This window comes from Danio rerio, chromosome 8 (genome assembly GCF_052040795.2).
Source record: "Danio rerio strain M-AB ecotype USA chromosome 8, GRCz13ab, whole genome shotgun sequence".
Taxonomy (NCBI): domain Eukaryota; kingdom Metazoa; phylum Chordata; class Actinopteri; order Cypriniformes; family Danionidae; genus Danio; species Danio rerio.
Window position 1 is genome coordinate 3,652,071 of NC_141028.1, and position 18,189 is coordinate 3,670,259.

Below are 18,189 nucleotides of genomic sequence, written 5' to 3' on the forward strand. Positions count from 1 at the left end.
CTGAACAATAACAATATAACACAGTTACTAAATAATAATAATTATTAATCCATAAACTCTTATTGTGTGACTCTTATTTTGTCATTTATATCCACATACACCCAGAATAGAAACCAAATGCATAATATATTCAATACAATAACATTTTACTTAATTACATAGGTACTAATAACAATGAATCTATAGCTAATACAATAACATTCTTATTAATTAATAACATTCTAATTAATTACGTATAGCTACTAAATACATTTTAATTTAAAAAACTAGACACAACAATAATTGCAATATTTTTAAAATAATGATTCTAAAATCATAAAAAATCATTAATATTAATAAAAAATATATTAATTGTACTAATTGTAATAGGAATAATATTTTTTTTTTGTCCTAATTAAACAATTATTTTCAGACAAGAGCTTACAGAGATATCATTTGTCTTCATACACTCTAAAAATCATTGTGTAAAATATGCACAAAACCAACTATTGGGTTAAAAAATGTTTCATAAATTTACCCAGTGGTTGAGTCGATCCATATTTGACCCAGCATTGAGTTAAAAACAACTATTTTTTGTTTGTTTTTGTTTTTTAGAGTTAACCAAAACAATAACATTCTAAATAATTTATAACATTCTAATTAATTGCGTATAGTTACTTAATACATTTTAATTAAAAGAAAACTAAAGAAAAATATAATTACACTAGTTAAATAATAATAATTCTAAAATAAAAAAATATTACATCTAAAAATATAATAAAATAATAATGCTTGCACTAATAGTAATAATATTTTTATTGTCCTAATAAAACATAATTGATTAGATGAGAGCTTCTAGGGATATAATTTGTCCTTATACACTAACAAAAAAAGTTGGGTCAAATATGTACAAATTCAACTGTTGGGTTAAAAAAATAATTTAATTGAAAAAAAAAAATCTAATGATTGGTTTCATCCATATTTAACCAAGTGTTGGGTAAATACAATTCAGAGCATGAGCTTAATAAATATATGCTAGATCTGTGTGCTTTTAATATAAGATATGCAGACAGATGTTGTTTTCTCCTGCAGGGTGTGTGTGTGTGTGTGTGAGGGGCCATCATGAGCCGTCCGCCCTCCATGCAGCCACAGACGTGCGGCCCCTGGGAACTTAAGGAGCGACTGGGAACTGGAGGATTTGGCAACGTCACTCTCTGGCAAAATAAGGTCAAATATTGCTCTGCTCAAGAACATCACATTCATACTGTGGGGGAAATAAGTGTTGAGAATGTCACTATTTTTCTCAGAAAACATATTTCTAAAGCTGCTGTTGACTTGAAATTTTTACCGGATGCTGTTAACAACCAAAGAAATCCATATATGCAAAGAAAACAAATCTAATTAGTGTACACGTGAAGTTCTGTGTAATAAATTGAAATGACACAGGTGAAAAGTAGTGGAACACATGAAGAAAGGAAGGTGTAGCTCAGCAGTAAAAGCCCAGACTGCAGCTGAAATCTCTCAGTAGGTCTTCAGCAACCCTCTGCCCTTCCTCAGTGTAAATGAACATCAGCTGCTTCAGTCCAACATCTACATTAGCAGCAGGATGAAGATGAAACCAGGGTGCACATTTCAGCAAGACAATGATCCAAAACACAGCCAAGGAGACTCTTAGATGCTTACAGAGAAAGAAACTCAAGCTGTAGAATGGCCCAGCCAATCACCTGATCAGAATCCAATAGAGAATACAAAATAAAGCTCAGATCAGATAGAAGAGACCCACAGAACCATCAAGATTTACACACTGTTGAAGTCTGTGAGAACTTTATATGAGAGAGGCGTTTTAAGCTGCAGCACCAAACAAGCCTTTTATGTATTATATAGTATTAAACACATTTCAGTAGTTCAGCACTTTCTCCTTCTGTCATTTCATTATTTTTTGTGTTGTTTTATGTTTATGTTTGTATTGTTCCAAAATCTGCTTCAGTTCCATGTCAGCAGCTCCTTTAGAAATGTTATTCCCAGAAAAAAAACATGACAATGTGTTTAATACTTATTTTCCCCGCAGTAAATAATCGATTTACTCTGATTTACTTATGCTAGAATAACATTCTTAGGGCTGCTGGAATAATTTTTGTGTGTTACAACAATATCCTTGTCTATTTTAAGTCAAGTTGTCTTTTTTTCTATAGCACTTTTACAATGTTAATTGTGTCAGAGCATCTTTAGAAAAACAAACAATAGAAAAAAGCCATAGAGAAAGAATAAAAAGCCAAATAGAGAGAAACAAAACAAGAGTAAGAATAAAAAGCCAAAAAAGGAGAATGAAAAATCATCAATTAAAGAAAAAGCCATAGAAATAAGGCATTAAAAGCTAAATAAAAAAGAGAGCCTTAAACAAGAATAAAAAGCCATTAAAATAATATGAATAATAATAATATATTTTATTAATAACATGCTTTTTTAAAACTCAAAGCGCTTACAAGTAGGTAAAAACAACAAAGCACAGTAAAACAATAAAAATACAGTAAACACAGTAAGAATAAAAGATATTACAACTTAAAAACAGTCCTAAAAAGATGAGTATTAAGTAGCTTTTTAAAACCGTCCAATGAACCAGCATTCCTAATGTTGGTGGGAAGAGCATTTCACAGTTTGGAGGCACGGAAAGAGAACGCCCTACCTCCCATGGTGCTGTGTGTGCTGCGAGGCTGAAACAGCATAGGATCAGAGGCAGAGCGTAGACAGCGAGAGGTGGAGGAAATGGATATCAGGTCACAAATGTAACCTGGAGCAGAACCATGAACCGCTTTATATGTTAAAATCAACTTGACGGGCAGCCAGTAAAGCTATTGGAGTACAGGAGTGAAGTGAGACCGAGAGGATGTACGTGTCAACACACGTGCAGCAGAATTTTGTATGTATTCTAAAATCTTGAGTGAACTAGCTGGTAACCCTCCGAACAGAGAAAAAGCTATAACGAATATATAAAAAGACATGAAAAATAAGACAAAATAAAAATAAATAAATAAGACAGAGAATAAGCATAAATAAAAAGTAACAAAATAATAAAACATTTACATTTAGCAGACTCTTGTCCAAATAGACTTACAAAACATAATCAATTAAAAATTATAAAATTAAATCATACAAATAAATAAAAAACAAAAATAAAACAGCTTTTAAAGACAATTAAAAAGTCAAAGAAAAATAATAAAAAGCTATTAAAAGAACTGTAAAAAACAGTATAAATATATATATATATATATATATATATATATATATATATATAATATTATATAATATATATTTAAAAATTATATATATATATATATATATATATATATATATATATATATATATATATATATATATATATATATATATATAAAGTAATAAAAATATAATAAAATATTTAATAAATAAATAAAATAAAACCATAAAAAAATTTTTTTAAAAGCTATAAAACCCTTTTCAAAAGCATGAAAAGCCATACAAAATAAACAATGAAAGGCTTTAAATAATTTTTTTTTCTTTCTGTGTTTTTGGGCTGAATTATGGCTGTGACTGTTGTGTAAATGAGACTAAAGTGTTGTATTAATGAATCAGGTGGATTGTAAATGACTGTAAGTCAGTGTGTTTTATTACAATCGAGCAGCAGATGCCTATTTTGCACTGATTTATTGTTTCCTGTTCTGATATGTTGTGAAATATAGAGTTGTCAGGCAGCCGGTCTATAATTATATTAATTTATAATGCATGATTCATCTGAGTGCATCTAGTCTCAGGTTCAGATATACACCTGTATATAAAAGAACAGAATATAAAAATAAGAAAGAATATTTTTAACAAAGTCAAACATGTTTTATAAATCAATGCTGTCTGTTTAAATATTCAACATTCTCCTGTTCCGTCTAAAATCTTTCTTTTCGGCTTAGTCCCTTTATTAATCTGGGGTTGCCACAGATTATCCAGCCAACTTATCCAGCATATGTTTAACGCAGCAGATACCATTCCAGCTGCAACCCATCACTGGGAAACACCCATACACTCTTATTCACACACATACACTACGGACAATTTAGCTTACCCAATTCACCTATAGCGGATGTAGTTAAATTCAGTGCATCTTTACTTATCAGTTATAAGCTTATCAGTTATTCTTAAAAATTCGGTCGCCATGTGGGAAATACGAATTCTGAATTTCCGTAATCTTGCACTCATGTTTATCAGTGATACTAAAATAACCACATTTGTAGTCTGGCACAGTGATTAACCAGGTAAATTATAAATAGTCTTCCAGTTAACAGCCCACCCGTCCCGCTGCAGTATGTCAGAATAAAAGTGTGTGAAAGTCTTAAAATAGAAACACTTCAGATTCCCATTACTGAAGCTTCACAGAGACTCTAAACACAATGAGAGGTTCACAATGAATAAAAGAGGAAATGCATCCACCTGCTGCGTCTCACTTCCTGATACGGATGACCTCATGATCGGTCACACATTCATGCAGGTTGAGAGGAAGCGGATTAAACATTGACAGACAGCTGTAATTACTGCTGTTTGTTCAGTCATAACTGATACTTCATGCTTGATGAAGCACATTAAAGGATGGACATCAGATCCACGTCATCACACCGGAATGTCAGGTTTTACTGTCTCTAGGTGATATTTTTACACACTTTCTTAATGCATTTTAAAGTATGGGATGTATGTCCGGTTTTGGGAACTTCACTGTTGAAATATTGTCCCAACATAAATCGATTAAGTTAACGCAACTAATTAAAGTGGATTGAACATAAAACATTAAAAAATTAAGTTGTCCCATAAGACACTCAATAATTTTGTTGTTTTAATTAGGTAGTTTGAACAAGCAGCAAAAATGTTAGATTTTTTAAATAGAGATTAATATGTTATAGAAAAATATTAAATACAAATTTTAAAAAAGAGCAAAAGAGAAGCAAAAAAAAAAAAAGAAAAATGTAGTTTGAATTTTGTAGGTTGTAATTTTTTGCAAAATTTTGCTTGAATTAATTATAATCTTTCTATTTTTAAATATGTTTGGCGACTAAAATATTATTTTAATAAAGATATCTTTATTAAATCTGTTTTGTTTAAATGCACCAAATACATTGCCTATATTCACTGAGAAATGGAGGAAAATTTTTATTTGCAAAATGGGGTGTACTCAATTATGCTTAGGGAGATAGATAGATAGATAGATAGATAGATAGATAGATAGATAGATAGATAGATAGATAGATAGATAGATAGATAGATAGATAGATAGATAGACAGACAGATAGACGGATAGACGGATAGACGGATGGATGGATGGATGGATGGATGGATGGATGGATGGATGGATGGATGGATGGATGGATGGATAGATAGGTAGATAGATAGATAGATAGATAGATAGATAGATAGATAGATAGATAGATAGATAGATAGATAGATAGATAGATAGATAGATAGATAGATAGATAGATAGATAGATATGAAGTCATAATTATTAGCCCCCCTTTGAATTTTGTTTTCTTTTTAAAATATTTTCCAAATGATGTTTAACAGATCAAGGAAATTTCCACAGTATGTCTGATAATATTTTTTCTTCTGGAGAAAGTCTTATTTTATTATTCCGGCAAGAATAAAAGCAGTTATTATTTTTTTTAAACACCATTTTAAGGTCAAAATTATTAGCCCCTTTAAGCTATATTTTTTCCGACAGTCTACAGAACAAACCATCATTATACAATAACTTGCCTAATAACCCTAACCTGCCTAGTTAACCTAATTAACCTAGTTAAGCCTTTAAAAGTCACTTTAAGCTGTATAGAAGTGTCTTGAGGAATATCTAGTCTAATATTATTTACTGTCATCATGGCAAAGATAAACTAGATTAGTCATTAGAAATGAGTTATTAAAACTATTATGTTTAGAAAAGTGTTGAGAAAATCTGCTCTCTATTAAACAGAAATTGGGGAAAAAAACAGTTGGGCTAATAATTCAGGGGGGCTAATAATTCTGACTTCAAGACAGACAGACAAAACTAAGAAAACGCTGTGAAAATTTCCACACAATTCATTCAATCTTTTATGCTGCGCAAACACAATTCGATTAAGTTAACTTAATTGTTTTTACAAATTTAAGTAGATTAAACATAAAACCATTTAGCAAGAATTTAGATTTTTCAGCTCATTTTAAATAATTTTGAACAAGCAGCAAGAAACATTTGAGTGTACACTTACAATTGTGACAAAGTCGTGACAACAAATGTCTTTATATTACTTTAACCTATTTAATAAGTTAATCAGGTCACAACTACATTTTTAAGTTATAACTTTTTTTTATAAATTAATATTTATTTTTGCCATTTCTGCGCAGAAAGTATTTGTTTATGCTATTCAGATATCTTGGAGAATAATCCTGGCTTTAAACTAAATATTTAGAAATAAAATTAGAAAAGTAATTTAAGTACTACTTTGATAATTTTAATAATAATTAACTACTTTTTGAAGCAATGTACCCAATGCTAATTAAACCCAGTTCTTATTTAACAAATTATTTAAAAATATTTAGAAATAAAATGAAAACAATATTTAAAAAACAACTCTAATCATCGTATTATTATATCATATTATATTATATTATATTATATTATATATTAAATATAAATTTATTAAAAAAATTTAAGTTTGACTGAAGTTATTCTCATAACTCATGCAAAGTGCATATAGGAAAAAGCTGGATGTCCTGTTCAGCACCGGTTGTTCAAACTCTGTGATGGTCAGTGATGACCTCATGTCGTGTCATCAGTAATTAAAGTGTTGAAGCGGATGTTAATGACCACTTTCTGAAATCAGTGTGTGTGTGTGTGTGTGTGTGTGTGTGTGTGTGTGTGTGTGTGTGAGAGAGAGAGAAAATGCTGTCCAACAGAACTTTGAAACTATCTTGAATAATCAAAAAATAATCTTTATAGATGCAAACCAGAATCATTTTCAGCAGCAGTCTCAGACCTCACTGTGGCACAGATTAAATATATATTTCCGTATATGACTCTTGAATTTCGTCATGATGTCATTGAGATGTTTGATTAGTCACAGGATTGCTTTATAGCCACTCTTTTACTCATATTTCCGGGTGCAGTGGCCGTTGTCATGAGAAGTGAACAGAACAGAAGGAAGTGCTTTAGGAAACGGCAAATCAAGAGCCACCTTTTGGATATCCTCTGTGAATTTCACTATACACAGAACAAAAAATACTTTAAACCAAATTTTTGAAAAATACTGTGATTTGTTACAGCAAAAAAATGTTTCTCAAAGTATAATTTAACTTTGGACAAACTTTAAATTTTTATGTAAATCAAAAATATTTCTTGGTCAAGAACAGTCTTTTTTTGTTTAATTTTTTTTTTTAAAAAGAACCTGTTGCCAGATAATCCTTATGTTTTGTGGTTATAATTACTTATGTTTTGTATTTTAGTACGCAACATCGTTATCTCTATTTTATTTCTTTCCAACCCTGTGTACCTTTAATGTCTCATATGTTGTCATGTCTTTGTGTGTGTGTGTGTACAGGAGACCAGCATTCAGATCGCCATCAAACAGTGTCGGCAGGAGCTCAGTGTCAAGAACAAGGGCAGATGGAGTTTAGAGATTCAGATCATGAAGAGGTGAGTCCAAAGACTGTAAATATACAAAGACTGTTCAATAGCGATACTACTGTTATGATGGAAGTGCATTAAATGGGGTGAAATTTCCAAATGCAGCTTTATTTAAGCAAAGGGATGGTCAGACAGGCAAAAAAATATGGTACAAAAAGGAGTAATCCAATAGAGTAATCTAGAAAGACAGGCAATGGTCATGGCAGGCAGAAAACACTTAAAAAATGCAAATCAGTCCAAGATTAAAACATGCGTAAATTCAAAAAACAGAAACAGGGGAAATGCTAGGTGAGGCATACTAAAGGTATACTTTAAACAAGTGGTCTCTAACTTAATTCCTCCTGGGCCACAGCTCTGCATAGTTTAGCTTCAACCACCTCCAACTCACGCCTGCTTAATAGTCTCTAGTAGTCTTGAACACCTTGATTAGTTGGATCAGCTGTGCATGATTAGGGTTAGAGAAAAACCATGCAGAGCTGCGGCCCTCCAGGAACTGAGTTTGAGACCACTGGTTTAAAGTATACATGCGCCTTTAGTATGGCGATGCAGTGGCGCAGTGGGTAGTGCTGTCTCTTCACAGCAAGATGGTCGCTGGTTCAAACCTCGGCTCAGTTGGCGTTTCTGTGTGGAGTTTGCATGTTCTCCCTGCACTCGCGTGGGTTTCCTCCGGGTGCTTCGATTTCCCCCACAGTCCAAAGACATGTGGTATAGGTGAATTGGGTAGGCTAAATTGTCTGTAGTGTATGAGTGTGTGTGTGTGTGTGTGTGGATGTTTCCCAGAGATGGGTTGCGGCTGGAAGGGCATCCGCCGCGTAAAAACGTGCTGGATAAGTTGGCAGTTCGATCTGCTGTGGCGACCCCGGATTAATAAAGGGACTAAGCTGACAAGAAAATGAATGAATGAATGTACCTTTAGTGCGCATCACCTAGCATTTTCCCCTGTTCCTGTCTTTTGTATTCACCCATGTTTTAATCTTGGACTGATTTTGGATTTTTGAAGTGTTTTAAACCCATGCTTTAACCAAATTCGGATTAAAAGAACTGGAATGTCCTAATTTCCAACAAAATCTGTCCAAAATAAAGTTCTTTTTGAGTTCGAAAACCACTCACGAAAGCAAAATTTTGAGAAGTTCATATGGGGGTGGGGGGGTTAGGACATATAGGGGGCCCCCAGAGACATTATCAAGGCCCGCGACTAACAACCTTCTCCAGTTTCGTCCAATAAATCACCCAATCACCCATTTTCACCCATTCACCCAGTTGCTTAGTCTAGTCTGTTGACTTTATTGGGGGACAATGTGGACCTTTTGTTTTGAATGATGTGAGATGAGAGTGAGAACAGTCTCTCACAAGCCGAAACAGCATATGTATTTCAGTGCCTAATTTTGTTGCCACTGGTGCTATGACAAGGACGTAGGAAGGGGTACATCAAAGGCACCCACAGATACGCGTTGTGTCACACCATTAGGCCGGTGGGCGTTTCTGAGGGTTTTCCCCGGGTTCTCCGGTTTCTTCCCACCATCCAATGATATACATTATGCATAACAGACTTAGCATATCAAGCGCTTGTCTAGCTCCCTTTTTCTCACGTGTTCCCTTAGCTACTGCAGCAGGGGTGTTCTGAGATCCACCAAGCTCAAGCTCCCCTCTCGCTCTGTGAACGGGCGGGAGCCCCGGGTGTAAACTCAAGTGTGAACTCTTGAAATGCAATTTAATGAGAGATTAAATTATAGTAATAGGGCAGGTCGCTTCAGATTATGTTGCTGATTTGAAATTAAAAAGCATGTAGCTTTTAAAATTTTAGGACTTCCCTATTCATCTAGATAGGACTTTGGTCTTGGATGAGCTACCTAGGGTTGTAACAATATACCGGTATGACGGTCTACCACGATTTGAACGTGCACGATTATCATACCATGAACAATTGCATATCAACGGTTTTAACCTTTAAAGACCGAGACAGCCGCCCGCGGCTAAAAATAAGTATTGCTCTTAAATGTTTAATAACTTTTGATCTGCTGATCCGATTCATACAATTCATACAACAACATACGCAGACTTTCAGAGGCTCCGGAATCAGTGCGGTTACGTCATCAAAATTTGACAACGCTGATTTGACAAAGAAACGCTCGTCACTGTGTCTCCGGACAAACCAGACATGATACATTGATGCATTGTCCCTCCTCCATGCCCAGATTGGTTCAAACTCGCTATATCACAACCAATAAGCATAGGTTTCGCTTTTGTTTGTGGAGCAATGAGCTTTTTGAACAACACGGAATGAGAGATAGGCATACATTTATGCGCGGCTAAATAAAACGCAAAAAAAAAAGTTTTGCATGAAATAATTCTCATACTAAGTACTTTTGCATGCACAGCAGCACAGAAACATGACAAAACAGTGACACAGCAAAGACGAACTGCTGCTCTTGCTGTTTTCAAAAGACACAAACGAAGGTGCAGCTGTTTGTCTGCATTGCAGACAACCACATCCAAATCCATATCCACAGACAACCATATCCATGCTGGCACATAAAACCTAAGGATGTTCCATATTGAATCTAGTTTCGTTATGTAACTATTTATGGTATAGTAAATATTTATATCTATTTTTTACTGAGGATTTGCACCATGTTTATTTGGACTTTGACACATTATTTATTATTTTCTTATTTTTTTATTTGTTCATTGTACAAGTGGACACATTCTCTCACCTCAGCGGTCAAGATTAAGTCCTGAAAATCTCAACATGCTTACATTTCTTCATCACAACCTAGACTGAAAAAAACAATGCTTTAAATACATGTTTACAGCCATAAACTTGGTATTGCACTTTTGGTCTCCCATTTATCCTGCTTATAAGGAAGGACAGTTTAAGTTTATTTTTGTCTAATCTTAAAAGACCTTGCTTGTTTATTCCTTCTAATTTAATTTATTAAAATGGGAGATTTTTCAGTTTATTTTTATAAAAGACTTCTATAGTTCTATTAAAATGGTTCTTTCAAAAGTTTGTTGAAATAAAACCTTTGTTCAGTCAGAAAACGTGTTCTTATTCTTTTCAGGGTCTTTGCTATGAGAATTACTATTTAATACCGTATACCGCGAAACCGTCAAACCGTGGTATTGTTTTAGACGATTATCATACCGTAAAAAATTCATACCGTTACAACCCTAGAGCTACCCAAAGCGTGGCAAATATGGTCGCTGAGTGAACTTTCCTTGAAAGGGACTTTAAGGGTTTATCCTCACCAAAAAGCCAATTTCCTGTTTCTGCCTTCAGTAGGTCCAAAAAGTTCACACACGATGCTCTGTTATTCTTTTTGCATCTGAAGAGATTTTGCATCTTTAGAGCCGAACGCTTACAAGTCTCATTCACGTCAGAGAGGGTGAAACAGGTTCATGAAACTGTTCATGGTCCAAAATCTGTACAAACATTGACATTGACGCTCAGAGTGATTAAATGATAAAAATAATAAATGCTCTGGCCCTTTAATAGTCATTTTGTTATTGACTACACCCATTTTTCTTGGCTGATATCATGATGTTGGCTTTCACGTCATTGCAGATGTCTATTTTTAAGAGAAAACACTCTTTTACATGGTATTTTCCATCTTTTCGCTTGCTTATGTTGTTCCATCTTTTAATGTGCAGTCCATTAAGCGACCACGCAAAGCCTTCCGTTGTTATTCGGCTATTTATAAATGTTTTTATGAACAAAAGCTCGAAGGAAAACAAAGAGGGATGAATTTATGACACCACAGTAGTAAAAAGTGACCCAGTATTGTGGTTTGTGCCGTCACAACACCTTCAGGCTCATCTTAATTTAGGAGCAAGTGCATCTCTGGCTGTTTTCTCCCTGTTATTGGGTTTGGGGGGGTTGTGTTGCGGTCGTCTTCATGTCCAGTTGTTTATTGGAGAGCTGTTTGTTGTATTAAGGTTTTTAGGGGGTGTCAGCACATGCAAACTATTATAAAGAAATATTATCAAAATCTTCTCACAGCATGTCAGCAACATCAGGAGACATTTAGGCCTTGTTTTTACTTAGTATTAACATGCATTTTAGGGATTCATTCAGCTGACATGCATTACCTTTTTAATTTGTTATTAATAAGCACATAAATGCTGCATCTGACAACTTGCGTTTGGAATTGTTTGAGACCCTAAAATGCGCAGTTTGCAATTCTAGCCACTAGAGGGCTTGTATTTACAACAAACAAAGGTGTTTTGTGGGAGTTGTGGTCTTCATCATCATACAAGTCCCCTGCAGAAATCAGTGGATGGATGAGCTAAAGTTTTCAATATTATCATGGTGATATGAAGCAGAGTATGGCTGAATGCCGTGAAGAAAAGCTAAAGCAATTATTCAGCACATGATCATGTGGGGAAGAAAATCTGTGCTTTTTTTAATCAGACTAAAAATGTTTTAGGCTTCTGCATTAATGGTGTTCTGTGCAGTGTAATAAAACCATATTAAAGTTTTGCTGTTTTTTCATGTTTTCTAGAAAACCAAACCAGAAATGGAGGTTGTGTGATGTCATTAGCATGAATACACACTACTCTAACTAGTTCAAATGTATTATTTCTGTGGATTTGAAAATACTTACAAATATTTGGGATATAGTAAGCAAGTCCATAAGACAGCAAACAAACACTCACTGGCCACTTTATTAGGTACACCTGTCCAACTGCTCGTTAACACATATTTCTAATCAGCCAATCACATGGCAGCAACTCAATGCATTTAGGCATGTAGACATGGTCAAGACGATCTGCTGCAGTTCAAAACAGAGCATCAGAATGGAGAAGAAAGGAGATTTAAGCGACTTTGAATGTGGCATGGTTCTTGGTGCCAGACGGGCTGGTCTGAGTATTTCAGAAACTGCTGATCTACTTGGAGTTTCGCGCACAACCATCTCTAGGGTTTACTGAGAACGGTCTGAAAAAGACAAAAATATCCAGTGAGCGTCAGTTCTGTGGGCGCTAATGCCTTGTTGATGTCAGAGTTTAGAGGAGACTGGTACCAGCTGATAGAAAGGCAACAGTAACTCAAATAACCACTTGTTACCACTGAGGCCTGCAGAAGAGTTATCTCTGAACACACAACACGTCCAACTTTGAGGTGGATGGGCTACTGCAGCAGAAGACCACACAGAATTTCGCATCAGCAACATGAAATCATGGATCTATCCTGCCTTGTATCAACAGTTCAGGCTGGTGGTGGTGTAATGGTAAGGGGGAGATTTTCTTGGCACACTTTAGGCTCATTAGTACCAATTAAGCATCGTGTCAACACCACAGCCTACCTGAGTATTGTTCCTGACCATGTCCATCCCTTTATGACCACAGTGTCTCCATCTTCTGATAGCTGCTTCCAGCAGGATAACGCACCATGTCATAAAGCGTGAATCATCTCAGACTAGTTTCTTGAACATGACAATGAGTTCACTGTAGTCAAATGGATGTGCAGCCGACAAATCTGCAGCAACTGCATGATGCTATCATGTCAATATGGAGCAAAATCTTTAAGGAACATTTTCTGAATCTATGCCTCGAAGAATTAAGGCAGTTGTGAAGGCAAAGGGATGTCCAACCCCCTTTTAGTAAGCTGTACCTAATAAAGTGGCCGGTTAGTGTATATAACACTGTTCTAGTGGTTTTAGATATTTTAATGAAAAAATCTGACATGGTGCTTTTAAAACATTCATAATAGCAAACTAGTCACCCAGCACAATCCAAGAGTCTGGGTTTCATCCATTTAACCTAGTTAAAAAGCCGCTTGCAACATGTCCCTAGTGCTATTCGAATATGAATGTAAATAGTTAAACTGCAGATGAATGTGACAGAGTGTTTCTGTGATGCTGCTGTGGTGTAGTATGGTTGTGTGACGAGCGAGAGGGGTTAGGGGACGTGTTGGTTTACTCAGATTTACAGCAGTCTGTCCCCAGACTTGGTCTGAGCCACAAACCTGGACTCAAACTAGAGTTCGGTGCATTCAGCCAAAACCACAGCCATCACACAGACTGATGTGTTTGAGGAACACACCCAGGCCTACTCAGTTTCTCTAATTTCACACACATTCTGTGATGATGAATTAAGATGATATCAGTGTTTAATTTCAGAAATGACCTTCGATTGCAGCTATGCACACTTTTTTTCCTTTGCTTGTTTTTTATTTTTGTGGAGGGAAAGAAATCCCGTCATCTTTACTAAGGAATCCTGACTGTATTGGCATCATCTCAGAAATGGACTGACGTCAAAACAGCGTGTGGTTTAATGAAAGTCACCCATCAGGATAAATAAGCAGTGATTATTTGAGTGTGTCGGACTATGACGTGTCCACCGTAACCCAGCGTGAGTTCAGCGCATCTCTGAGCTGTCTCATAATGATAACATACCAGATGCAATGACTCTGTGCTCTCTGTGTCATAAGGGCTTCTTTAAGTTTTGCTGATTAAGATTCAGAGCAGTAATTGGTGTAGGTGAGGCTTATCTTCATAAGGGGTTTCCGAACTTTTCAACCCAAAACCCTCAATTGAACAATGCCAATAACTTGCGACCCCCACTATCCTCTGTGGTGGTTATGAACATACAAATATTGTTATGGACGCTTTTTCCAACCCAAGCTCATTCTGGAAACGTAGGCCCGCGGATGTTTCTGGAGACCGCGATTTACGTGGCCAGAGGCACATACGGCCGAGTTTAGTTGTTTTCGAGCGAATGCTGCAGGGCGGTGTGGTGCCGCTCCGCTCCTCCTCTTCGCGCTTGCCGGCCGACGGCTCGCCTCCGAGTGGAGGGCTTTCCCAATGCAACCAGTTTGTCCGCTTAGCTCACAGCGGTACGTCGGCGGAGCAGAGGCCCCGGAGGAGGAGGAGGAGCCGGCCGCGGGGACAATTCCAAAAATCAGGTAAGATGAAAAACAGAATCTGGAAAATAAAGGCGAGAACGCGGTGGGATCCGAAAACGCGGTCGAAATCGAAGACCAGGGCTTTTGCTTTTTTTTTTTTCTGGACGGCTTTTGCGAACATTCACTTGGGTTTAGGGAAGGAGGAGGAAGAGGAGGGCGGACGGGTCGGCCCATCCGGCTGCTTTTTGCACGAGAACAACGCGGGAGCGAACAGCGCACGCTCCCGAGAGGCGCCCGGGATGCAAAAAAGCGCGCACAGCGGCCTCTCGCGGATCCACAAAAACAAAAACCGCTCGAATACGTACCTCCCGTGACGCATCTCGCAGTCCGCAGAAACGTAGGCAGGGCTACGTTTCCACAATGAGCTCGGGTTGCCTTTTTCACAAGAGTGTTATGACCTATTTAATGGTCATCAGCATCTTAAATGCTTGAAAGTTTTTAATATTTAGATATATTAAAAATCATATTGATTTATATGGATTTATGCATGTATTACATTATCTTTGGACCAAATTACAAAAAAAAAAAAAAAAGAGTTACCGCTTGCGTGAGGTGTTTCTAACACAGTGTCTACAGGGCAGGACAGTAAATTTAACATTATTCTCTCTTCTGGCTGCCGTTTTCAGTCACACACTATTTTCTTACTTTACTGAAAGCCTTGATAACACCATCCTGCAGTTTTTCTTTCAATATTTTAGCAAACAGGAGTGTAAAAATAATTTATTGTACTCTCCCTTTCACTGCGCTCTAAGTTTGCAGACTAAAGCGAATGGAAATGTGAAAAGGGTCCATCAGGCCTATATTAAAAATGATACTGACAACACATATTGACAACACAAAAAGCACAAATGTCTAATAACCATATTTTTTTGTCATTTATTCATTTGTTTAATTAAATATTAACCTCACCTAATGAGACTGGTGGGCACAATATTTATAGCACAAGTTTATTCTTGGTTTAATTAAATTATAAATGTATTTTTCAGCCAAAAAAAGTTGTATAATTGTTGCGCAATAAGATATACCATTACTAACTGATGAGGAGACATTCCTGGGCAGTGCTTCTACAGAATTCCTTCAGAGAAAAAACAGCCAAAAAGGAGAAATTTATGAATTTGTGCCAAATAGTGTCATTACTGACCTGTAACCATCAACAGCACCTATAACTGTCAGTACATTTGTGTGCTTTTTATACAGTTTCTATGCTAATTTGCAGATTAAGTGCAATTAAACTATATATTAAAATGCAAAGTATAAGTGGCAGAGGTGAACAAATAGATTTTCCTGTAAGCAAAAGAAACTGTCACCAAATATAAAAGCAGACACTTATGTGCTATTATCCGCTTGTTAAGTGTGACGTCATGCGAAGTGGCTTCCGGGTCCAAGTTCCATATCAAACTGTATGGGGAGACTCAACAAATAGCAATAATAAACGTTTACAAAACAATGTAAATCTTTCGAAAATCATGATTGCAATATATACAGTAAAATCTATTTGGACATCGACACAATTCTTACATTTTAGCTCTATACACCAACACAACACATAACTGCAGACTTTAATTTGAGGGTATTCAGGAAGGTGTAGGAATTACAACAGTTTGCATTTGTGCCTCCAGCCTAATTATGGCTTTCAGCCTAATGATAGCTTGTTTGACTGATAGTGACAGCTCTTAGCATTTCATCTTGAGAGTTGACAGCAACAGATTCCAAATGTGAATAGCACACATGAAAGAAACTCTGGATCTTTTCTACTCTCATTATAATTGGGATAATGAGGGAATAACAAACACCTGGTCATGGAACAGCTGAGAAGCCAATTGTCCAATGAATTTTGGTCCCTTAACAAGTGGGAAGCACATATGCAAACTGTTGTAAATCCTACACCGTTCACCTGATTTGGATGTAGCTTGAAACAAATGGAAAATGAGGGGATTGTGCTGCGTTTCTATGGAGATCCCAGAATACCTGCCATTACCGCCCATTGTTTTTTTGCCCACCAGGTCTCCACACAGGTCAGGTGACTAAAAACTAATCAACAGATAATTTTACATAAAGCCTTTGGCTGCGTCCGAAATCGCCTACTACTCAGTAGGTGCTACATTTGAATTTAAACGTACTACTCGGCCGTTAGAAAAGTACGTTCTATACAGTATGAATGTGAAAAGTATGAATGGAATTCGGACATACTACATCCGCTATTTTGTCGTGGTCACGTGACCTACCTGCGTCAGTTGCGTCGCTTTAGTCTCATTCATGAATTCGCTCGCGGGGCATCATGGGATAGCGCAGCATGCATGGGATGCACACTCCATAATCTCGCCGGAAGTAGTAAGTAATCCGGGAACTTCTCGCATACTGATTTTCTAATTCTATGAATTCGGACATACTACTCGGCTCGCATACTGATTTTAGCGTCCTATGTAGTATGGAAGTATGCGGTTTCGGATGCAGCCTTTGTCTTCTGTGTTTAACATGCCTGATTCAGCTAGTTATGAGAGCTCCATGAAGGAAGTGTTCCAGTTGACATGTTTCCTACATAGTGCTCACTGCTCTCTACCCCCAGTACATTTTTGCGTTACACTGTTTGTAGTTTCTTCAGATGAATGTTATTAGAGAAGGTTTATTTAATCATAATAAGGAAAATTGTATGGAGACAGATAAGACTCAAAAGTAATTCATGCAAAAGACACGATTTACTCATGCGTAGCCAAATTCACATGCGTAAAATATTTATTTACATTCACAAAAAAATTTCACATGCTCAAAATAAAAATACATTTTCATAAAATACGTTTCACAAATGCAAAACACCATTTGCAAATGTATAGGAGTGTACAAAAAGTTTTGAATGTTTAAAACTTGCTAGTTCATCCTAAATGAGAATGTGCTAATCCTCTTTCACGTACGACTCCCCCTGGATACGTGTGTGTGTATTTTTGAGACTTTCCTGCCAGAGGCAGGGTAACCCGTACCTTTCAGCCAATCAGAGGAGAGCTGTAGTCAAGGACACCCACTCTGCACTCTATCTGCGCTCTACTCCTTGAGCCCTGGAGTTTCAAGCCTTAGACCGGCCCACCTCAGTTCACGACTGACTATATTAAAATAAAGTCATTTCCAATTCAGTTTCTAATGACACTATCACGTCTTTTTCAAGAAAACAGCTGCTTTAGAACTTCAAATGTTCAACAACCCTTACAGTTTTGTATGTCTTAACAATAAAAATGAAAAAAAAAAAAAAACTAACTCAGGTGAGGATCGAACAGAGGTCGACGGTGTGGCAATCCAACGAGCTGACCGCTGGACCACAACGGCACTGTTAAGACTTGCATGGCTGGAATAATACTTAATCCTCATCATTACCCTGCAGGTTAAAGTTTACTCATGGGGCTGCGAGACAATAAATTTGAAGAGCGGAGCTGCGGCAAAATAATGGATAAAAAGAGTGAGTCTATGGTCAAATAAATAAATAAATGAAAAAAAGTGCGACTGCTGCTTTCTCCGTTCGCCATGCTGGAGAGAAACAGTCTGCGCAGATAGAGCGCAGAGTGGGTGTCCTTGACTACAGCTCTCCTCTGATTGGCTGAAAGGTACGAGTTACCCTGCCTCTGGCAGGAAAGTCTCAAAAATACACACACAC

At 36.5% G+C, this 18,189-nt stretch overlaps 1 protein-coding gene across 4 annotated transcripts in view; it reads left to right on the top strand.

Annotated features, from left to right (window-relative positions):
- ikbkb (inhibitor of nuclear factor kappa B kinase subunit beta) overlaps positions 1-18,189 on the top strand; it is an 82,657-nt gene that overhangs the window by 547 nt on the left and 63,921 nt on the right. For 3 of the 4 annotated variants that reach the window (XR_015497188.1, XM_087263598.1, XM_087263599.1), the window contains exons 2-3: positions 1,072-1,206; positions 7,560-7,654. Coding sequence is in view for 3 of the 4 variants with exons in the window: in XM_087263598.1 (XP_087119724.1) it covers positions 1,102-1,206; positions 7,560-7,654 (200 nt within the window). In the remaining variant the exon portion in view is untranslated. 4 annotated transcript variants of the gene reach the window in all.